At 38.0% G+C, this 21,325-nt stretch overlaps 5 protein-coding genes and 1 pseudogene across 6 annotated transcripts in view; 5 read left to right on the forward strand and 1 right to left on the reverse strand.

The window, feature by feature from the left end:
- Positions 1–21,325, reverse strand: part of LOC121952446 (olfactory receptor 5K4-like) — a 130,206-nt gene that overhangs the window by 70,424 nt on the left and 38,457 nt on the right. The gene's annotated exons all lie outside the window — the stretch shown is intronic.
- On the forward strand, positions 3,188–4,153 carry LOC148187285 (olfactory receptor 1L4-like). The gene has a single exon (XM_088088884.1). The coding sequence runs from the start codon at positions 3,188–3,190 to the stop codon at positions 4,151–4,153; it is 966 nt and encodes a 321-aa protein (XP_087945010.1).
- LOC148187286 (olfactory receptor 1L4-like) lies at positions 7,884–8,849 on the forward strand. The gene has a single exon (XM_088088885.1). It carries the CDS (start codon positions 7,884–7,886, stop codon positions 8,847–8,849), a length of 966 nt encoding a protein of 321 aa, XP_087945011.1.
- Positions 12,220–13,236, forward strand: LOC121952975 (olfactory receptor 1M1-like). The gene has a single exon (XM_042499866.2). The coding sequence runs from the start codon at positions 12,220–12,222 to the stop codon at positions 13,234–13,236; it is 1,017 nt and encodes a 338-aa protein (XP_042355800.2).
- On the forward strand, positions 15,386–17,525 carry coa4 (cytochrome c oxidase assembly factor 4 homolog). 2 transcript variants are annotated; one of them, XM_042499865.2, is made up of 2 exons: positions 15,386–15,529; positions 16,880–17,525. In XM_042499865.2, the coding sequence occupies exon 2, from the start codon at positions 16,913–16,915 to the stop codon at positions 17,168–17,170; it is 258 nt and encodes an 85-aa protein (XP_042355799.2). In that variant the 5' UTR covers positions 15,386–15,529; positions 16,880–16,912; the 3' UTR covers positions 17,171–17,525. The 2 variants fall into 2 exon arrangements, with proteins under 2 accessions (XP_042355799.2, XP_042355798.2); XM_042499864.2 differs by having other exon boundaries at positions 15,390–15,529; positions 16,877–17,517.
- Positions 17,908–21,092, forward strand: LOC121952957 (olfactory receptor 1M1-like; annotated as a pseudogene).

The raw sequence follows: 21,325 nt of genomic DNA on the forward strand, positions 1-21,325 counted from the left end.
ATACAGTATCTACGTTTCTTTATCTATTGTCTAGACAAGCACTGTCTCTGATTTACATTAGGACACTTGTAAGACCTGAGTGGTCAAGAGTTTTTTGACCAGGTCTCATCTATCAGTCCGTTTCTCTGCTGAAGCACAGTGATGTACATGAGCTGAGCGGTTGGCATAAGAGGAGTTGTAACAAGTGGGAAACATTAGATGAAAACAGAAGGGTCACAACTACTCTGAAATCCAGGGAATGGCTGGGTTTCAGTATTATTAATGCTGAGATAGACAGTTGATATTTGGCTACATTGGGCAAAAAAAATCCATAAAATCTTTAATCATATTGTAATTCAAGTGGTCTGAAAGAAATCTATGATGGGAGACTTTGGCTCATCACAGGTCATTACAGAGCAAAAGCGTTTCTATTGGTTGTTTTAAATATGCAAATGCATGTGCACATCCCTTTGGCAAAGGCCTGATTCAATGGCAAAGAATCCTGCAGAGAAGGTTTGCCATTCTTAGGGCGGAAACTTATCAAGGGTGAAAAAGTGACAAGGGTAGCATTGCAGGTCGGGGTGGGGAATAAAGACAGAGGCTGCTGTTTGAACAACAACAAAGGAATAACATGTCAATCACAATCATTAAACCTCTCAGTTATATGGCGGCTGATCCTGCCCTCTGCTTAGGGAATAAGGAGCTCCTGAATCTCATTGTTTTCCTAGTTTACAGACATTATGACCACTGTTCTTCTTCTTTGAATTAGTCACTATGCTAAAAGCTGCTTTTTAAATTCTCCGCAGTCGGTTGCACACAAACACTTTGTCAAAGCATCACACCCCTGCCGCCCATGGTGACATCTTTCCGGCTGTATGTTTTACACAGAGCTCATTTTGGCACCATTACTACCTCCTATCTTGGCTCAGAGGCAAGGCCACTCTGTCCCCCCTTTCCGTGATCGGACGTTATATACAGAACAGCGAGGCAGCCTATTGGCGTTTTATTCCCACCTTGAACAGGCAGTGTAAATGCAGCTAGAGAAACAAGGGGGTCGTGTTTGCAGTGGTGGACTGTGACTAAAGCCTGACTCCCACATTAAGCCTCTACAAAATCAAATGATGTGTTATTGTAGTCTGAAGAAACTTAACTTGTTATTTCAGAAGAGGTTCTCTTGGGGAGAAGCTAGCAATGCACATGGGCCCCAATTTCCCAACTATTTCCCAACAAATGCAAGACCTGCTAACAGATGCAGGTGAGATGAATTAGGCCTCATTAAATAAGTAAAGGTTTGTTTGTAACAAGAAAGGTCATTACCCTGTATTCTCAGATGATGAAATCTAACACTGGGTTCATTAGAAAGACTCTGAGGTGTCAGATGCAGCAGAAAATCTGTTTGTCTGTAGTTATTATGTAATGTTAGACGACCCTCCAGAGAGGAAGATGATTTAGACTTCTTTTGTTATTTACTCACTTTAAGTCATATAAAGACTTTTTTTTTACCTTATACAGATTACACTGTGGTCTTGAACATTAAATGAAATATCTCAACAGAAATCACAATGTTGGTGAGTGATGACTAATGGGAAGGCTGAGGTATGTTTGCGAGTCAATCACCAGAATAAGGCTGTGGCTGGATAGTCCTTTCTGCTTAGGAAGGTTCCTAACTGAGTGAAATGACCCAAAAGTATCTGAGCGGCTGCCACGATAAGAGCTGTTTGAACTCTCCTTATATTAAGAAAAGGAGATTCAATGCATCCGTTATAGCCTCCTTAGTAGATTTGTTGCTTCACATAGTAGCATGTTTAATCTGATGACCCACTTTAGTTTTATTTGTCTGTCTTTTTTCAGCATCCTGGTAACTATCTGATTAGAAACAGAGCAGGTGTTTCATTTGCCAAATTCCCTGCCACTAAAGACCACTTTGCTGGAGGGAGAGCAGGTAGCAGCTCTGAAAACAGATACCCAATCAGTGGCTGCAACAACCTGAATCCAGTACGCTAAAACCCATGGCTGTTCAAAACGGCTCGGACATGTTCTCTGACCCGATGAGAGCTTACGGTGTGACACACATGCAATGCACCCGAAGCTGCAATGTTTCAGGTTTACAGCAGATAGTGCTAGAAATAAAGGGATGATGTCTGCTCGGGTGATCTTTTTTAGCAGGCACTATTTTTAGCAGCCTTAGGTGTGCTTGGCCCAACACATATTTATGGTACACTCAATTTAATGATGATACAACAGAGCATTTCCATAAAGATTTTTTTTCAAAGGTCTTTTATTATGGACTTTAATGTTCTATCATAATGCACCACCCTTTGAGAACTTTCAGCAACTGCAGACCAAGTGTCACTGTGCATGTGCATCCTAATGACATGACGTATTTTGAGACCATGACCTCTCTTCTTTTAAACCTTGTTCTGCAAACCCCAGTTACGGGGAAGTGGACAGAACAGTGTTCCCACTGAATCAGCACACTCTCTGTTGATGCATTTACACAAGTTAGACCTGGTGCTGCTGCTGACCACCAGCCAGCTGTGACACCCAGCGCTGGGCAGATTGCACTGACCAAATTCAAGCCAATACAGTCACCAAAAATAGGTCTGTCTCCTGAGCTAATACTATCAGCTGGTGAGACTGACTTGGGACAGAGAGGGAAGAGGTGGGAGCTGCAGGAGCAAAGTGGATTCTCAAATGCTGCCTTTTTTTGCCCTCTCCATATTTCTGCCTTCACTAGCCTTAAATGTCATTAATTATAACCTGCATGTTTTTCTGTTCCTCAAATTAAGATTCATGTTTTGTTTGTTGCAACAAGAGTTACAAGACAACTAACTACACTACACGGATAAATTTCAGTGAAAGGACATTGCTCATTATTGTATTGTTGATCCATATAATCTTTAATTAGACGACTGCATCGTATCTCTGGAGATCAATGAAGAGGGTATAACTCCACTGTGCACAGGTCAGACATGCTGACATACAATGGCTATTGTTGGAGTCAGCATTGTGTGTAGTCACATTGTGTGAAACCACCATCCACAGAAGAGGTGAGCCAAAACTGTATGTATGTTCATGTGGGAAATGTGGCTGGAAATATAAGCAAAAAGATGCCTTTTTTCCCCTCTATTTTTTTTTTAGATCAGAGAGCTTTAAACACCGTGGCCTTAGACGACGTACTCTAGCACACAGCCTGTGAAGTTCAGCTATGTCTTCTCTTAAGACTGTTAAAAATGACTCTGTCATCATTCATCCTCCAGGCTTCTATATCATCGGATTTCAGACATTTCCTTACATCCGTGTCTACATAATCTTTCTTGCATTTGTCTATGTGGTTACAGTGGTGTTTAATATTTTACTGATCTATATAATTGTCAGTGACCACCGCTTACACACTCCAAAATTTCTGGCTGTTGTCAACCTTGCAGTAATTGATATAATGTTAAACACAAGCACTATTCCCAGCATGATCAAGACATTCATCTTTAAGAACAATTTCATTTCATTCAACTTGTGTTTGGTACAAATGTTTGTCTACTACACTTTTGTGACTTTGGAGTCATATGCGCTTGCTGTGCTTGCTTATGACAGACTGATTGCAATATGTTTCCCTCTGCGACAGAACTTACTCAACACACCACTCATTATGACTTGTATTATAGGCCTGACTTGGTCTTACACTCTGGGACTAATAACATATTGCACGGTAATCATGACGCGACTGTCTTTTTGCAAATCAGTCAGAGTGTTTAGCTATTTCTGTGACTATGCACCTGTGTTTAGACTCTCCTGTAATGACAACACACTGCAGTGGTCAGTAGCTTCATATTCTAGTGTGTTTAATCTGATGACCCCCTTTGCTTTTATTTGTCTGTCTTATATCAGCATCTTGGTCACTGTGTTCAGGATGAAATCAGTAACTAGTAGGAACAAAACTCTTGCCACTTGCATTGAGCACCTGGTCCTTGTTGCTGTATTTTATATTCCTATATTCATCATTTTCTTCATAGGGCTTTATGTGCGAGCCATTGACCCAGACCAGCGTGTGCTGAGCCTGTCGCTGTCCTCTTGCATCCCACCCTGCATCAATCCTATTGTTTATTCTTTGAAAACTAAAGAGATTAAAACCAGAGCCCTGACACTGGTCCACAGAATGAAAACAAGACCACACTAAAGTAATCAGTGGATGATTTTAACAGTCTTAGTAAACAGTGTGTGTGTGTATACCAAAAAAGGGCTCATTTTACAAGTCTTTGTTTCCCTTTTTTTCCTCATCAAAGTTGGTTTTTGATAGCCTTGCACCTTAGCGATGTGCATATAAGTATACTTTTTTCACAGTTGTTATCGCTCATTATTTATTTTTTTTTTCTTAATATATATTTAATTTGATGTCCTGCCATTATGTAAACTTTCATTATTATCAAAAAGTGAATAAAATACTGGTGACTTCCTTGGACATAAAATGTACCTGGTTGTATTAGAATGTAATGTATGATATTTGTGTAATTGGTTGCTCTGACTCTAATTGTATGTGTTTCCTAAAACAATCATACTGAAGCACTTTAACTTAATAATATTGTGATTCACATTTTATCCATAATAAAACTGACCTGAGGTACTTGCAAAGCTGTAAAGTCAGTCATGTGAAGTCTGCCATGACAGACACGAGGTTTAAAGCATTGATATAGAAAGTAGATACCGTGTTCCCTGTTCGATGTGTCAGGCAGGCGCCATATTAAGGGGGTTAAGATCCACTAGTACACAAATACATGTGTATTGAGAGATGCAGATTTTACTACAAAATCACCTCTAACTCCCTTAATTCTGAACCGATTTCCATGAAATCTGTTTTGTTACAAACGTCTGAATGTGAACATGACAGTGTTTACTTGTTTAATCAATTTCAATTACTGGAGGCAATCTAATCAGCCCTACAATAAAACAGTCATCTTTTGAATACCCACATCAATGAGACATGCAGGCTCCGACTTTTGAATACGAAACATCCAGTGATGTGTGTGATAAAGTACATTTATTCAAGTAAAATACTTTAGTAACATTTTGAGGTACTGGCACTTTACTTGAGTATTTGCATTTTCCGTTACTTTAAATCCCATGCAACTTTATTTGATTCAACTTCATACTTCCACTACATTTCAGAAACATTACAACAACATATCGCAGCGAGCTTAGAGCAGCAGAAAATACAGTATCTACGTTTCTTTATCTATTGTCTAGACAAGCACTGTCTCTGACTTACATTAGGACACTTGTAAGACCTGAGTGGTCAAGAGTTTTTTGACCAGGTCTCATCTATCAGTCCGTTTCTCTGCTGAAGCACAGTGATGTACATGAGCTGAGCGGTTGGCATAAGAGGAGTTGTAACAAGTGGGAAACATTAGATGAAAACAGAAGGGTCACAACTACTCTGAAATCCAGGGAATGGCTGGGTTTCAGTATTATTAATGCTGAGATAGACAGTTGATATTTGGCTACATTGGGCAAAAAAAATCCATAAAATCTTTAATCATATTGTAATTCAAGTGGTCTGAAAGAAATCTATGATGGGAGACTTTGGCTCATCACAGGTCATTACAGAGCGAAAGCGTTTCTATTGGCTGTTCTAAATTTGCAAATGCATGTGCACATCCCTTTGGCAAAGGCCTGATTCAATGGCAAAGAATCCTGCAGAGAAGGTTTGCCATTCTTAGGGCGGAAACTTATCAAGGGTGAAAAAGTGACAAGGGTAGCATTGCAGGTCGGGGTGGGGAATAAAGACAGAGGCTGCTGTTTAAACAATAACAAAGGCATAACATGTCAATCACAATCATTAAACCTCTCAGTTATATGGCGGCTGATCCTGCCCTCTGCTTAGGGAATAAGGAGCTCCTGAATCTCATTGTTTTCCTAGTTTACAGACATTATGACCACTGTTCTTCTTCTTTGAATTAGTCACTATGCTAAAAGCTGCTTTTTAAATTCTCCGCAGTCGGTTGCACACAAACACTTTGTCAAAGCATCACACCCCTGCCGCCCATGGTGACATCTTTCCGGCTGTATGTTTTACTCAGAGCTCATTTTGGCACCATTACTACCTCCTATCTTGGCTCAGAGGCAAGGCCACTCTGTCCCCCCTTTCCGTGATCGGACGTTACATACAGAACAGCGAGGCAGCCTATTGGCGTTTTATTCCCACCTTGAACAGGCAGTGTAAATGCAGCTAGAGAAACGAGGGAGTCATGTTTGCAGTGGTGGACTATGACTAAAGCCTGACTCCCACATTAAGCCTCTACAAAATCAAATGATGTGTTATTGTAGTCGAAAGAAACTTAACTTGTCATTTCAGAAGAGGTTCTCTTGGGGAGAAGCTAGCAATGCACATGGGCCCCAATTTCCCAACTATTTCCCAACAAATGCAAGACCTGCTAACAGATGCAGGTGAGATGAATTAGGCCTCATTAAATAAGTAAAGGTTTGTTTGTAACAAGAAAGGTCATTACCCTGTATTCTCAAATGATGAAATCTCAATCTGGGTTCATTAGAAAGACTCTGAGGTGTCAGATGCAGCAGAAAATCTGTTTGTCTGTAGTTATTACGTAATGTTAGACGACCCTCCAGAGAGGAAGATGCTTTAGACTTCTTTTGTTATTTACTCACTTTAAGTCAAATGAAGACTTTTTTTTACATTATACAGATTACACTGTGGTCTTGAATTCTTTTGAACATTAAACGGCTCGGACATGTTCTCTGACCTGATGAGAGCTTACGGTGTGACACACATGCAATGAACCCGAAGCTGCAATGTTGCAGGTTTACAGCAGATAGTGCTAGAAATAAAGGGATGATGTCTGCTCAGGTGCTCTTTTTTAGCAGGCACTATTTTTAGCAGCGTTAGGTGTGCTTGGCCCAACACATATTTATGGTACACTCAACTTAATGATGATACAACAGAGCATTTCCATAAAGAATTTTTTTAAAAGGTCTTTTATTATGGACTTTAATGTTCTATCATAATGCACCACCCTTTGAGAACTTTCAGCAACTGCAGACCAAGTGTCACTGTGCATGTGCATCCTAATGACATGACGTATTTTGAGACCATGACCTCTCTTCTTTTAAACCTTGTTCTGCAAACCCCAGTTACGGGGAAGTGGACAGAACAGTGTTCCTACTGAATCAGCACACTCTCTGTTGATGCATTTACACAAGTTAGACCTGGTGCTGCTGCTGGCCACCAGCCAGCTGTGACACCCAGCGCTGGGCAGATGGCACTGACCAAATTCAAGCCAATACAGTCACCAAAAACAGGTCTGTCTCCTGAGCTAATACTATCAGCTGGTGAAACTGACTTGGGACAGAGAGGGAAGAGGTGGGAGCTGCAGGAGCAAAGAGGATTCTCAAATTCTGCCTTTTTTGCCTTCTCCAGATTGCCTTCACTAGCTTTAAGTGTTATTAATTATAACCTGCATGTTTTTCTGTTCCTCAAATTAAGATTAATGTTTTGTTTTGTTTTCTTTTGTTGTAACAAGATTTGGAAGACAACACACCAGACTCCAGGGATAAATTTCAGTGAAAGGACATTGCTCATTATTGTATTGTTGATCCATATAATCCTTAATTAGATGACTGCATCGTATCTCTGGAGATCAATGAAGAGGGTATAACTCCACTGTGCACAGGTCAGACATGCTGACATACAATGGCTATTGTTGGAGTCAGCATTGTGTGAAACCACCATCCACAGAAGAGGTGAGCCAAAACTGTATGTATGTTCATGTGTAAAATGTGACTGGAAATATAAGTAATAAGATGCATTTTTTTCCCCTCTTTTTTTTAGATCAGAGAGCTTTAAACACCGTGGCCTTACACAACGTACTCTAGCACACAGCCTGTGAAGTTCAGCTATGTCTTCTCTTAAGACTGTTAAAAATGACTCTGTCATCATTCATCCTCCAGGCTTCTATATCATCGGATTTGAGACATTTCCTAACATCCGTGTCTACATAATCTTTCTTGCATTTGTCTATGTGGTTACAGTGGTGTTTAATATTTTACTGATCTATATAATTGTCAGTGACCACCGCTTACACACTCCAAAATTTCTGGCTGTTGTCAACCTTGCAGTAATTGATATAATGTTAAACACAAGCACTATTCCCAGCATGATCAAGACATTTGTCTTCAAGGACAATTTCATTTCATTCAACTTGTGTTTGGTACAAATGTTTGTCTACTACACTTTTGGGACTTTGGAGTCATATGCACTTGCTGTGCTTGCTTATGACAGACTGATTGCAATATGTTTCCCTCTGCATCAAAACTTACTCAACACACCACTCATTATGACTTGTATTATAGGCCTGACTTGGGGTTACATTCTGGGACTAATAACATATTGCACAGTGATCATGACTCGACTGTCTTTTTGCAAATCAGTCAGAGTGTTCAGCTATTTCTGTGACTATGCACCTGTGTTTAGACTCGCCTGTAATGACAACACACTGCAGTGGTTAGTAGCTTCACATTCTAGTATGTTTAATCTGATGACCCCCTTTGCTTTTATTTGTCTGTCTTATATCAGCATCCTGGTCACTGTGTTCAGGATGAAATCAGTGACTAGTAGGATCAAAACTCTTGCCACTTGCATTGAGCACCTGGTCCTTGTTGCTGTATTTTATATTCCTATAATCATCATTTTCTTCATAGGGCTTTATGTGCGAGCCATTGACCCAGACCAGCGTGTGCTGAGCCTGTCGCTGTCCTCTTGCATCCCACCCTGCATCAATCCTATTGTGTATTCCTTGAAAACTAAAGAGATTAAAACCAGAGCCCTGACACTGGTCCACAGAATGAAAACAAGACCACAATAAAGCAATCTGTGGATGATTTTAACTCTGTTATGACAAAAAGGGCCCATCCTCATTATTTAATGTTTTTTTTCTTAATATTCATCTATATTAGATATTATGCCATTATGTTTACTTTCACTTTAAACAGGTGGATAAAATAAAAAATACATATTGCTGACTTAATTAGACATAAAATATACTTGCTTGTATTGAAATGTAACTATATGATATTTGTAAAACTGGGGGACTTAGTGTACTGTGAACAGACACACTGTCGAGGCACTGCACTGTCAAGGTTTAAGCTAACTATTTCTCTCCTTCGCCAGATGACGTATTAAGATATACGTCTGACTTGCTGATATCTATGTTTTACTACAGGCACTTTGTTAGTGGTGTTTTGCCACTCAGTTGCATATTGTCCCCCCCGGACCTGCTCATTTCTGCTTCCCGCTAGTTGGACTCTCTGCACACAACCAGCCAGTCATTCCACCTGCCCAGCTCTGCCCCAGCTGACATTCAAACCCTTTTACCCTGCAATAATTTATTATTTATTCCAACTCCAGTCGCCTCACCTCCTTGTGTCTTGCACTTGAACTAAAAATTGTTAAACTGGATCATATATAATCAAAAGCTTGTAAAACTTGCTACACACATTAAACCCTGTCCATATTGCAAGAAAATATAGTGACTGTATTGCTTCATATCACCCCCTATAGGGTGGAAGGCCTTAGTTGGAACAATGTTGCTCTGATACTCATAAAATTTGGAAGGCACATTGCCCTCATCATTTCAGAACTATTACTCAGTGGGTTTCCTTCGCTCTGCCCACCTGGAAGTCGGACATTTTGAATTTTGGGGGTTGAGCTGAATGTATTCACATCTTCAGCAGCTTTTAATGATTCTGTCAATTACTCAAATGGGCCCCATGACGAACTAAATAAAATAATTACAACTGAAACATCTAATGAAATGATTTGTGTGATTTTAACCTTTCCTCTGAGTTCTAGAGTCACGAGACTGGCTTAAAAGCATACAATTGATGTACATTTTCTACTGGCAAACTTAGTTTAAAATGTGAAAGCAAGTTAATGTTAGTGAGTCCTTTAGGAGGCCTACGATTTATAAAACAAAGAAAAACTAGTGGCGTAAAGTTTATTTAATTAAGCAAAAGTTAGTCAAGGGGACACTACTTGGAAAGACGTGGTGTTTCCCTTGTGGCCCATTAAAAGCAAGTGTTAGCTGAGTGAAAAGACAGCTTCACACAAACATTAAATGTACTTGTTTTATTCCCTAAAGGTTCAACTGAGATTAATTAGTCTGATGTTTATACAGTAAAAGGTTTGTTTGTTATAGTTGAGGTCATTAGCCAAAATTCTCTGGTGGTGGCAACACAAACTGGGCTCATTACAGCTATAATGTTTTGGCTCACCACGGCACGTTTAATGACAATGCATCCTACAGGAACATGTCATTAAATGTGTTTGTTACCGTTTTCTCATTTTGTACAACCATGGTGAAAACAAACTGTTCAAATTAACCAGTGATCACACTGTGGATGGTCCTCAGCTCACAGATATTAAACTCTGCTGTATGTCCACAAGAGATCGTGGAGGTCTCTGTGTCTATTGGAGAAAACACTCACTGAGCACTAATTTATGCAACACTTAAGATAAACAAGTTGACTGGACTTCAGGTTTCTGATCACAGGACTGCCTCAGGAAAACAAAAATTAAAAATAAGAGTCGGCCTCTTCTAATCTGTGACAGTGAGACACTGAAGGTATAAAAAGGTGATAATTCAATATGTTTGTCGACCAATATTTCATGCAGGTGTATTGTGACAATGTTATGAGACCATCATTTTACAAAATTCAAATTTATGTACTTGAGCAAATTTTGATTAATTTAATAAATTGTTTTACAGATTTGTGGAACACGGGAACAATTGGGTCATTTCAAACATGCATGTGATTTTCTATACTATTGCCTACCCATCATAATAAATGCAAATTAATATTATAAAATGTATGACTACAATTTTGATAATAACACCTTAAATATCTTCTAAGATCACATAAAGGTTTCGATCAGTGTTTCCCAGCCTTTTTCTTTACGGAGCCTCTTTTCTATCACTGACGACCCCTGACTGACATATTTCATCAATATTTATTATATTATATATAATGGATAAAAAAACCAGTACAGTACAACTGATAAACTGTACAAATAACCCAGATAGTGAACTGCAGGAGGGTTTTGTAAAATAAGCAATTAGGATGAATTCTGCGCAGATTAATTCTTGTCAATATTGCATCAGAGAGAAGTTTTGCAGATAATTTTAGGACGTTTTTAAAATGATTATTCATATGCATTGTTTTTTATGTTTAATAAACATTTATACTCATACTCATAGGCCTTTTTTTTCCAAATTAAGTGTTGTACTTTTCTAATGCAGGGCATGGCTGTTTAGGAGAGTGAAGGCTCTGTGAATATAACTGTGTTCAGGTCTTCATCATGCCCATATCCTGTTAGATTTTAAGCTTTATACATTGAATAATAATCTAAACTTTACAAATGCTGAGATATTGGCCTACTTTATATCTATATTTCTTTAAGTTAAAAAAAGTTTTCTTACACCCCTCAAAACTGAGACAGACACACAACCCATTTGTCTTCCCCTTTTGGAGGTCACGGCCCTAAGGTTGGGAACCAGTGGTTAAGACCATCAGCAGCCAAACTAGACACTGTAGTGAGCATAGCATAATTATTTCACGCTTTCATGTCTTTATCCTTGACCTATCATCTTTTCTTTCCCTTTCTTTTATTTTATTGTTTGATTTTTATTTTACGAGGCTTCCATGTATTGTTAATTCATCAGTCAAGTAAAAAATTAAATGTTTGTTTTTAATGTAGTACAAGTTTAATCAAAAATAAATAACCCATAGCTAAACTCTCCAAGGATCAAATTGTCCTCATTGACAGGTTATAGCATAATGAGTCTGTCAGTGTCACCTGATTGATCCCTGGAGTTCAGTCAGGAGAGTATATACGTACAGTACGTCACTGTCCACAAGTCAGACGTGCAGCCATCCGCATGCTGCTTTTAGAGTCAGCGTCATAAGTTAGTGCTAAATTATTCTTCACCAGACATCACATAAGCTTCCTTTATTGACTTGTAGCACATCAATGTGTGATTCAACTTACTGGGAATGTATTTTACAAGTACTGCTTAATTTGATTGTGTGTTATTGGAATGGTATAACAATTGTGCCTTTTACTGATAACTTGATAACTAACTCTGATGTATTAAATGATGTAATTTCTCGGTTATTTTGACTGGAGATCTTTTAGGCAGAGACTGTTCTCCAACACGCAGACTGTGGAGTTCAACTATGTCTTTTCTCAGGACTGTTTTAAACGACTCTGTCATCATTCATCCTCCCGGCTTCTACGTCATCGGATTCAAGACATTTCCTTACATCAACATCTACTTCATCTTTCTAGCATTTGTTTATGCAGTTACTGTGATGTTCAACAGTTTGGTTATCTACGTAATTACCTTTAATCACCGTTTACACACTCCAAAATTTCTGGCTGTGGTCAACCTCGCAGTAGTTGATGTAGTCCTGAACACATGTTTAATTCCCAGCATGATAAAAATATTCCTTTTTAAGCAGAATTTTATTCCATTCAACTTGTGTTTGGTACAAATGTTTTTCTACTACGCTTTTGGGACGTTGGAGTCATACGCACTCGCTATACTTGCCTATGACAGGCTGATTGCAATATGTTTCCCTTTGCATCAGAACTCAGTCAACACACTGCGGAGCATGTCTTGGATTGTCGGTGTGACTTGGTGTTTTTCTGTGGGAGTCATTGGGTTTGCAGTAGGCATAATGACTCGACTGTCTTTTTGCAATTCTGTCAGAGTGTTCAGTTATTTCTGTGACTATGCACCTACATTTAGACTGGCCTGTAATGATAACACACTGCAGTGGTCTGTGGCCTCATTTCTCACTGTCTTCCTTCTTGTGGGACCGTTTCTTTTTATTCTTGTGTCTTATGTCAGCATCCTGGTGACTGTATTCAGGATGAAATCTTTAGACAGTCGGGTAAAGGCTTTGGCCACTTGTGTTGAGCATATCATCCTTGTTGCTGTATTTTACATTCCTCTCATTACCATTTTTACTGTTGGGTTTAATCTGCATTTCATTGACCCAGACCAACGTGTGCTGAGCCTGTCGCTGGCCTCTTGCATCCCACCCTGTGTTAATCCTATTGTTTATTCTTTGAAAACTAAAGAGATTAAAACCAGAGGCCTGACACTGGTAAAGAAAACTAAAATTGCTGCAGACCAACATAAGAGCAAACCTTGGAGGGTTAATAAAATGTTGCATAAATTCAGGTAGTGGGTCAAAGGGTAATACACTGGGCTCTTTCTAATTTTGTGTCCAGTTTTTTATTCGAACAGGATAAGACCTTCAACATGATGTGATTTGTAATTTGCCACTGTACTGGTGTTGTGTGAAAGTCTGTTTCCCCTTACCTTGTCCTGATCCCAACCCCCTCACACCCCACTGACAATGGTTTTGAACCGACATTGTTGGAGAAAAGAGTTTTTGCATGAGTTTTGAAATGATTCCCATATATAAAGGCATGCTTTTTTAACAATGTCTGCAAGTTTGTGTTTAAAATGTGTAATTTGTTTTCAAATATTATGGATACCTTTTAAGATGTTGCTTTTGACGACAAATTTAACCACATTTGTAAATTTAATTTCCAAGTTTAATGCTGCTTGAACTCTTCAGTGATGTTTTATCTGAGTGAATGTTTAACTGATGGGTCAGATCAATGCTTCATATGGGCCACTTTCGGAGCAGCTGATGTCTTATCAATGTTTTTCCAATGATTTCACTGGCACCTGTCTGTGATTCCTCGTGTCCTCCTATCTGATGTCACCATGCTGCCCTGACTCCTAAAAAGTGTACATTTTTTTCTCTTCAACACAGGAAAACGATTTAACCTGTTTATGTTTAACCTCAAAGCACTTAAGTTGGGTAAAGATCATTGTCTTTGTTGAATATTAAGTCAATGCTAATTTTAAAACACGAGAGATTCAACAAAATCTTTTAAGTAAGGTATCGGTAAATTAAAAACATCATATGTGTCAAACTTCTGTTCGATTGGAGTCATTTCATTTTATTCAAATGGTCAAAATGTAGAAATAAAAATAAATATGCCTACAACTGCAATGTTTTTTGTTTGTCCTTTTTTCCTTTGGATGATTTCCTGCATTTGTGAAAATCCACTATGTGTATGAAAATAAGTTCTCATTTTAATGGCTCAGTTTGCTGTATTGAGATGACACTTTTGCCTACATTCAAACGAAAAATAGTTAGGACTAGAGAGACAACTTTTTCCTTAACATTTATGAATCAATAGCTCACTTCTAAGCAGAGATAGAGAGATAAGATTCATTAGTCATTTTATCTAGCAATCTGGTCCTCCTATGATTTGAGACAATATGTCTTGTTTGATAATTTGTTTCAAAATGTTTCTAACACTTTAAAATAGACTTTATAATTATTTTCATGAGTTGGCCCACTTTGAATACCAAACAACAATTTAGCAAGCACATGTATCCTACAGGCTACATAAACTACAGGCAAAATATACAGGTATATACAGGTGTGCAATGTATAACATCATACAACACATTCAGCTGTCAATAAACAAGGGGACATGAACAAAGACATGTTGAAGTGGACAGCCCTCTAGTGTTTTTAAATGAGGAACTACACCCATGTTCAAAATTCATACTAGTTATTTCCACGGTTTAAGACAGTCCAAAAATATTAGTAACCATGAACAAGTCTCCAAAATCTATCCAAACCTAGAGTGCTTAAACTCATTTTTTTTTATAGTCATTGGGAAAGACGACTGAGCCCACCCAGGGGAATGCTCTGAGTGTATGTGTATATTATCTATTTTTTATCTGAGAACACTATAGAATAAAGCTAATTTTGTAATTTAAGAAAAAAAAAAAGAAAAACATTCAGTGGGTCCACAAAATCAGGCTCACATCCATTGTCTATGGAGCAGCTCCAGATTTTATACCCTGTATCAACGCAGCTTTAAGACTAACTTCGCTGGTTTCTGGCTTTGAGAGAGAGAAGCTCATTTTCACAAATACTGGTTGAACTTTCCAAGGCCGTGGAAACATTATAGCCTACTGGAATAACTGATTTAGGCGGTGTTCTCTTTTAACCCTTTCAAAGCTGTATTGAAAAGAGTTTTCTTGTGCTGCATTGAGATGCCCTTCGCATGCATTCAAACCTCTGAAACGTGAGCAAATTGGCTTGATTTCTCTCAAAAAAGTGTGTGTGTGTGTGTGGGGGGGGGGTAGTTTTTTCAAATAATTTATGCTATTTTAAGGTTTGCGCTGATTAAAATTGTACTGTGCACTGGTTTTGAACAAGATGTTAAAAGTAGACCAGGTATTCACACATGCTGTCGCTGTGAGGCTGTCGGCGGAACTGATGTATTCACTGACGGAGCTATTTTACGGTTACATTTCTGTCCTCTGTTCAAATGTGTCCGCCTACACTGCGTACGTCCATGGTTGCAGACCACAGTCCTGCAGGTTATGAAAACATAACTTCAGTGTATCGGCGGACAGATACGCCTAAAGAAAACACACAGGTAAGCACAAATGAGAGCTGTGTAAATATGTTAGCTAACGTGTGTCACCTTAGGTAACGTTAAGAGGTGGACGCTGTAATGTTTGTGCTGCTTAATGATCGCGGTAGTTTGACCCTTCAGAGCATTTTTGTTGCTGGAACTCAGATCGATAATCTCAATTTTCCTGCACTTAAGTAAAAACAGCAGAACAACAAACAAGAACTAGTTCCGCACTCAAATAAAAGCACAGAAGTGTTACCGTCCAGCTTCAGGCCCATCAGGAGATTTTTTTCAAACGTAACAGTGACACTGGTCACTTTGGGGCATTTTGAAACACAAAATATAAATAAATCGTAGATCAGGAGGTTGTCGAGCTCACACACTATGAAAAATATGTCCCCGCACTATGACTTCTAAATAACTTTTTCGGTGAAATACTACACTGTGACTTTGTATGACTTATTAGTTGATGCAGGCACAAAACAAGTGAAGGACACTGGGAGAAAAGACAGGTGCAAAAAGACCTTTTTATGACATAGGCTACTAACACTTTACCAAATCCATAAGCGTTAAGCCTACATAACACTCGTATTACATTCCAGTTTATCACTTCTTATTACATTTTAAAGTAATGAAATAGAGGCTTTACTCGACATTGATTGTAACTTTCCTCAGTGTAGCAGCCGATCTTGTGTTTTGCACATGTATTGGTCTATTTAGCATTAGTATGTAAACATTTTAATATAGCAAGAAGCTGCGGCTTTACTGTTCACATTTCATCATATTTTATAAGGTTATATGTTTGTTAAATCTTCATTGTCAAAGAGACTGTCAGTCAGTGCAGTGGAGTGAAAGTGTAGAGTTGTTTAAAGTGGAAATACCAAAAAAAGTATCTCAAAAACGTATACACATTAACAATGCAGTCCAATCCTCAAGGAAATGCAGATGCATTTCCCCACTGCTGGTGCATAAAGGCACGTTATATTGCATAAGTGATGTAATTGTTGATTAAAAACAACAATACGTAACAAAAGTATTTTGTTATATATAGAAACAAAGTGGCTTATGAGTAGATTTACAACACACACAACCAATCGTAAAAACTCATGCAAGAGGAGAAACTATGATCAATACCATAGTGTAACAACTTTACTGATAAAAAAAAGAGCTGTGCCTTATGAAGCATATAAATAAATTCTTTCTTAAAGAAAGTGAGTTAAATTACTATAGATTTTACATGTGGACATCTAGAGAAACATTTCACTGCAAAGGCATCCTGAAGGAACAGCTGGGATGATTTTGTGTTTCTTACCACCTTAAAAACTGTATTATCACCTGTTTATTAATGACATCATGTGTTGTCCTCAGCAGACCCACTGAGTCAGCACTGTGCATCATCGCAAAATGACGTCCCCTTCCCCCCATGACCGCAGCCGCAAAGACAACGATGAGGATGACCCTGTAGAACAGATGATATCTCGCACCGGCTGTGCCGAGCTACACTATGCAGTGCAGGAGTGCATGGCTGAACACCAGGACTGGCGTGTGTGCCAGAGCCAGGTCCAAACTTTCAAAGACTGCATGATGAATTTCCAAATGGCCCGGAAAGAACAGCTGATGAAACAGCGGCAGCAGGCCTCCACTGAGTCTGCGCCCAGCTGAGCTCACAACACCCTCACAGACACAGACACACACACACACACACACATAAAAGCTGGGTTGTGTTGAGGACATGCGTTAGCTGGAAAGACTCTACCTCATGTACTCCTTGTTAATGAAAATAAAGTATAAGCAAAAAAATCCTGACTTGGGACTTTTAAATGCATCAAGGAGAGATCAACTGATAAATGTGACTCATCAGCCAGTAGAAGCTTATGGCAGACAGTTTGTTCCGGTTTATATGCTGACTGATAAGTAACAATAAGTGGAAGTACAAACATATCTGAGTTCATTTGGAAAAAGTGTCTTTATTATATAGTTTGCACTGGGAGAGCACTGGGGAAAAAATAATTTCCTGTTAAGTGCATATCACTGCTGTATTGTTGAAAGAAATCATTTAAGGAATCCCAAAGGGACAAATGTTTAAATGTTATATTTGTGATTAAAAAAATTGCACCGTTTGACCTGTGTAACTGTCATAAAAACACAAATATTTATCTGCCTCAACACACCTAGAATGATCTGGTACTTTTTTGTTTTTTTGTTCTTTTAATTTCAAAATAAGAAGAAATAAAATAAACTCAAATGTAGTACACGGATATCTACATATATTTACACGCCTCGTGTTATTATGTAGCTTATTTGTGTCAGTTAAAAATATTTAATATACAAATCAGACTTTAAAATACTTCAATAAAAAACAGATAACAGGTCTTAGAGGAATATCAGTTAGTTTTATGATTTAAGGTGGACACAAATAAGTCATATTTTTGAGTGAGGCGTCTACTGAGTACTTTACAGTAACAAAAAAAATTTAGTGAAAGTGCTCCATATGTGTCATGTACACTGTATGGCTCAGAAGCCACATGGATGTTTTAAATAATCTATAACACCAACGGCCACTAAAAAATATTATCTTAGCAACAAATCTGAATAAATAAAACCTCCCCATGACTGAAATGTAAAATCTTATATTTTTAAAAGCACTTTGGGTATATCTTTGAGCAACAATGAAAGAAATCAAAGCTTCACAACAATCATAAGCTAGTAAAGAGCAGTAAGTGTTTTCATTTCAGTAAACATGTTATATGTAAAAACATTCAAATCAAGGCTCCTCACAGAGCCCAGACGACATCACAACAATGGTAACGAGTTAAAACTGAATGAGAATCAGTGATTCAAACTCTTTGAAAAAACCTACAAACTTTTGTACATCAAAAAGTATATATAGGCAATAAAAGAGCATGTTGAACTTTAACTCGTCACCTAATTTAACATGCTGAACAGAGGACAGCTGGTGGATTGCAGAGTCAAACCTGATTTTCTTCGCAGCCCATTATAGGTTTTAAGTTTGCTTTCAATGACAGGTCAAGTTTTAATCACTGAAATTGTAAATAGGTTCATGGGAGGTTAATTAGTCTCAAGTTTAAACAGTAAAATGTTTGTTTGTTACTGCAAAGGTAATTAAAAGATAACTGCATCCTCTGGGACATTATGCAACAGAGAAAGTCATTACAAGTTTGTTTATTTACTTTGGACAAACACAGTTCTCAAAATGTTCTGTAGTTTTTACAGGAGTTCTTACATTTATGTACATTATCTGTAAGTCAGGGACATATTTATTCAGTAATGATTTGATACAATTACCTGCCTCCTCTGAGTTTTCTACCAGTAAACAGTCTTTAAACCCATCAGCGGTTGCACTATGGATGATAGATTCAGTCTGCGTTCACTAGAGGTCACTGAGGTCATTGCAATCAGGGTGGCACAACGGTGCAATTTGACTGGACTCTGATTTATGCAGTTTGTATGAAGACAGTTAAAATTTTAGTATTAGTGCAGTGTTACTGTAACATCATAATCCATAAATCTTCTCAGTAACTATGTCATTTTGTTCAGCTTCTGTGTGTGCATGTGTTTAAAAGGGAATATTAAAAGATGCTCAAACTTACTAAAAACTATCACGCAAAACAATAATTAGGTGTTTGTTTTCTTTATGGAGCTAATTAGTGTTGTGAATAGGGTAATGCTAAATGTTGTCCTCAGCAACATATCGAAACTATCTCTAGAGATCGATGAGGAAAATATATCTTCGACTGTACACATGCAGTCATCTCTCTTACTGTTGTTGGCTGCAGCATCAGAGAGAACTGCTGCTAAACGATCAAGGAAGAAGAACCGCATTTACAGATTTTTAACATGTACATGCTTAGACTTAATGTGAATGTGTTATGTGGTGCTATGTTTAAATGTGATTTGTAGCCTTTTCCATATCTTTGTACAATTTGTTATGATTTCCCTTTTCTTTAGACTGAAGATCTTACAGGCAGAGGCTGTCCTCCAACTGTGGAGTTCAACTATGTCTTTTCTCAGGACTGTTTTAAACGACTCTGTCATCATTCATCCTCCAGGCTTTTATATTGTCGGATTTCAGATATATCCCTTCATCAGCATCTACTTCATCTTTCTAGCATTTGTTTATGCAGTTACAGTGATGTTCAACAGTTTGGTTATCTATGTTATTGCCTTTAATCACAGTTTACACACTCCAAAATTTCTGGCTGTGGTCAACCTCGCAGTAATTGATGTAGTCCTAAGTTCATGCATCATTCCCAGCATGATTAAGATATTCCTCGTTAAGGACAATTTTATTCCATTCAACTTGTGTTTGGGGCAAATGTTTTTCTACTATGCCTTTGTAACTCTGGAGTCATTAGCACTCGCTATACTTGCTTATGACCGGTTAATTGCAATATGTTTCCCTTTGCGTCAGAACTCAATCAACACACCACGGAGCATGTCTTGCATTGTTGGTGTGACTTGGTCTTTTGCTCTGGGAATAACAATATTTTCAACAAGTATAATGACTCGACTGTCATTTTGCAATTCTGTCATTGTGTTCAGCTATTTCTGTGACTATGCACCTACATTTAGACTGGCCTGTAATGACAACACAATGCAGTGGGCTACGGCCTCTTTTTTCACTGTTTTGGTCCTAGTAGGACCCTTTGCCTTTATTCTTATGTCTTATTTCAGCATCCTGGTTACCGTGCTCAGAATGAAATCTTTAGACAGTCGGGTAAAGGCTTTGGCCACTTGTGTTGAGCATATCATCCTTGTTGCTGTATTTTACATTCCTCTCATTACCATTTTTACCATTGGGTTTTATCTGCGAGTCATTGAGGCAAACCAGCGTGTGCTGAGCCTGTCGCTGGCCTCTTGCATCCCACCCTGTGTCAATCCTATTGTTCTTTGAAGACTAAAGAGATCAAAATCAGAGCCCTGACACTGGTAAGAAAAAATACATTTTGCAAGCAACAAACTGACCCTTTGAAGGTTAATAAAACACAACAGTAACTTAGGGCCAATATATTTGTGCGGTGAGCAAAGAGCTGAACATGCTACAGCACTGCATATGTGATTTTATTATAGTTGCATTATGTGAAATATGTTTATACACACTCCTCTTTTTGGCTGTAGTCAATTGATCACTCAGGGCCTTAAACTTAATAAAAGTATAATTGGACACTTTGACTTAATCACCTTTATTTAACATCTACTGTAGCTGTATTTCACAAATGTTGAAAAAAATGTTTTAAAAATGTCCCTTTCCCCTCTAAACATAGCCTATAACTTTTTAGACATTGAATATCCTTATTATTCTTTGTCTGCACGTGTTTTAATACATGATATATTTTGTGAACTTTCTAAGATGAAGCTGTGAAAAAAGTGACATTGCAAAAAGATATGATTGTCACTATTTATTCTCAAAACTTAATTTTGAAGCTAATGCAACAGCTCAGTAATGTCGTTTGACTCATGAAAAGTGAATGTGTTTATATATACCAACATTGTAGTTTTAAACTTCAGTAAATTATCTTAAACCTTTCTGTTTTCTTAAGTGCTTTTGAATTGTTTTGGAACAGAAATGCCTGACTATAAAATGCTTTACAAGTATCCATGACCTCATTTGAAGATTTTCTGCATTAAATGTGTGAACTTTACATCCCTGTGTGCTTTATATTTGTTTAAAGAATAGTTTAGAATTGTCACATTTAAGTTGCTTTGCCGCATTAATTTTAGCTCTGGTGTTTGGGGAATCCAGTGAATCTAATGTGTGCCTTTATTGAATTGGCATGTTAAACCTGGGCTATCTGG

Source organism: Plectropomus leopardus, chromosome 15 (genome assembly GCF_026936395.1).
Source record: "Plectropomus leopardus strain MGB_pleo_1.0 chromosome 15, ASM2693639v1, whole genome shotgun sequence".
NCBI classification, from domain to species: domain Eukaryota; kingdom Metazoa; phylum Chordata; class Actinopteri; order Perciformes; family Serranidae; genus Plectropomus; species Plectropomus leopardus.

Bases quoted from the DNA above. Each gene is read 5' to 3' on its own strand.
- LOC121952975 (XM_042499866.2), top strand. From the start codon at position 12,220: ATGTCTTTTCTCAGGACTGTTTTAAACGACTCTGTCATCATTCATCCT.
- coa4 (XM_042499865.2), top strand. From the start codon at position 16,913: ATGACGTCCCCTTCCCCCCATGACCGCAGCCGCAAAGACAACGATGAG.
- LOC148187285 (XM_088088884.1), top strand. From the start codon at position 3,188: ATGTCTTCTCTTAAGACTGTTAAAAATGACTCTGTCATCATTCATCCT.
- LOC148187286 (XM_088088885.1), top strand. From the start codon at position 7,884: ATGTCTTCTCTTAAGACTGTTAAAAATGACTCTGTCATCATTCATCCT.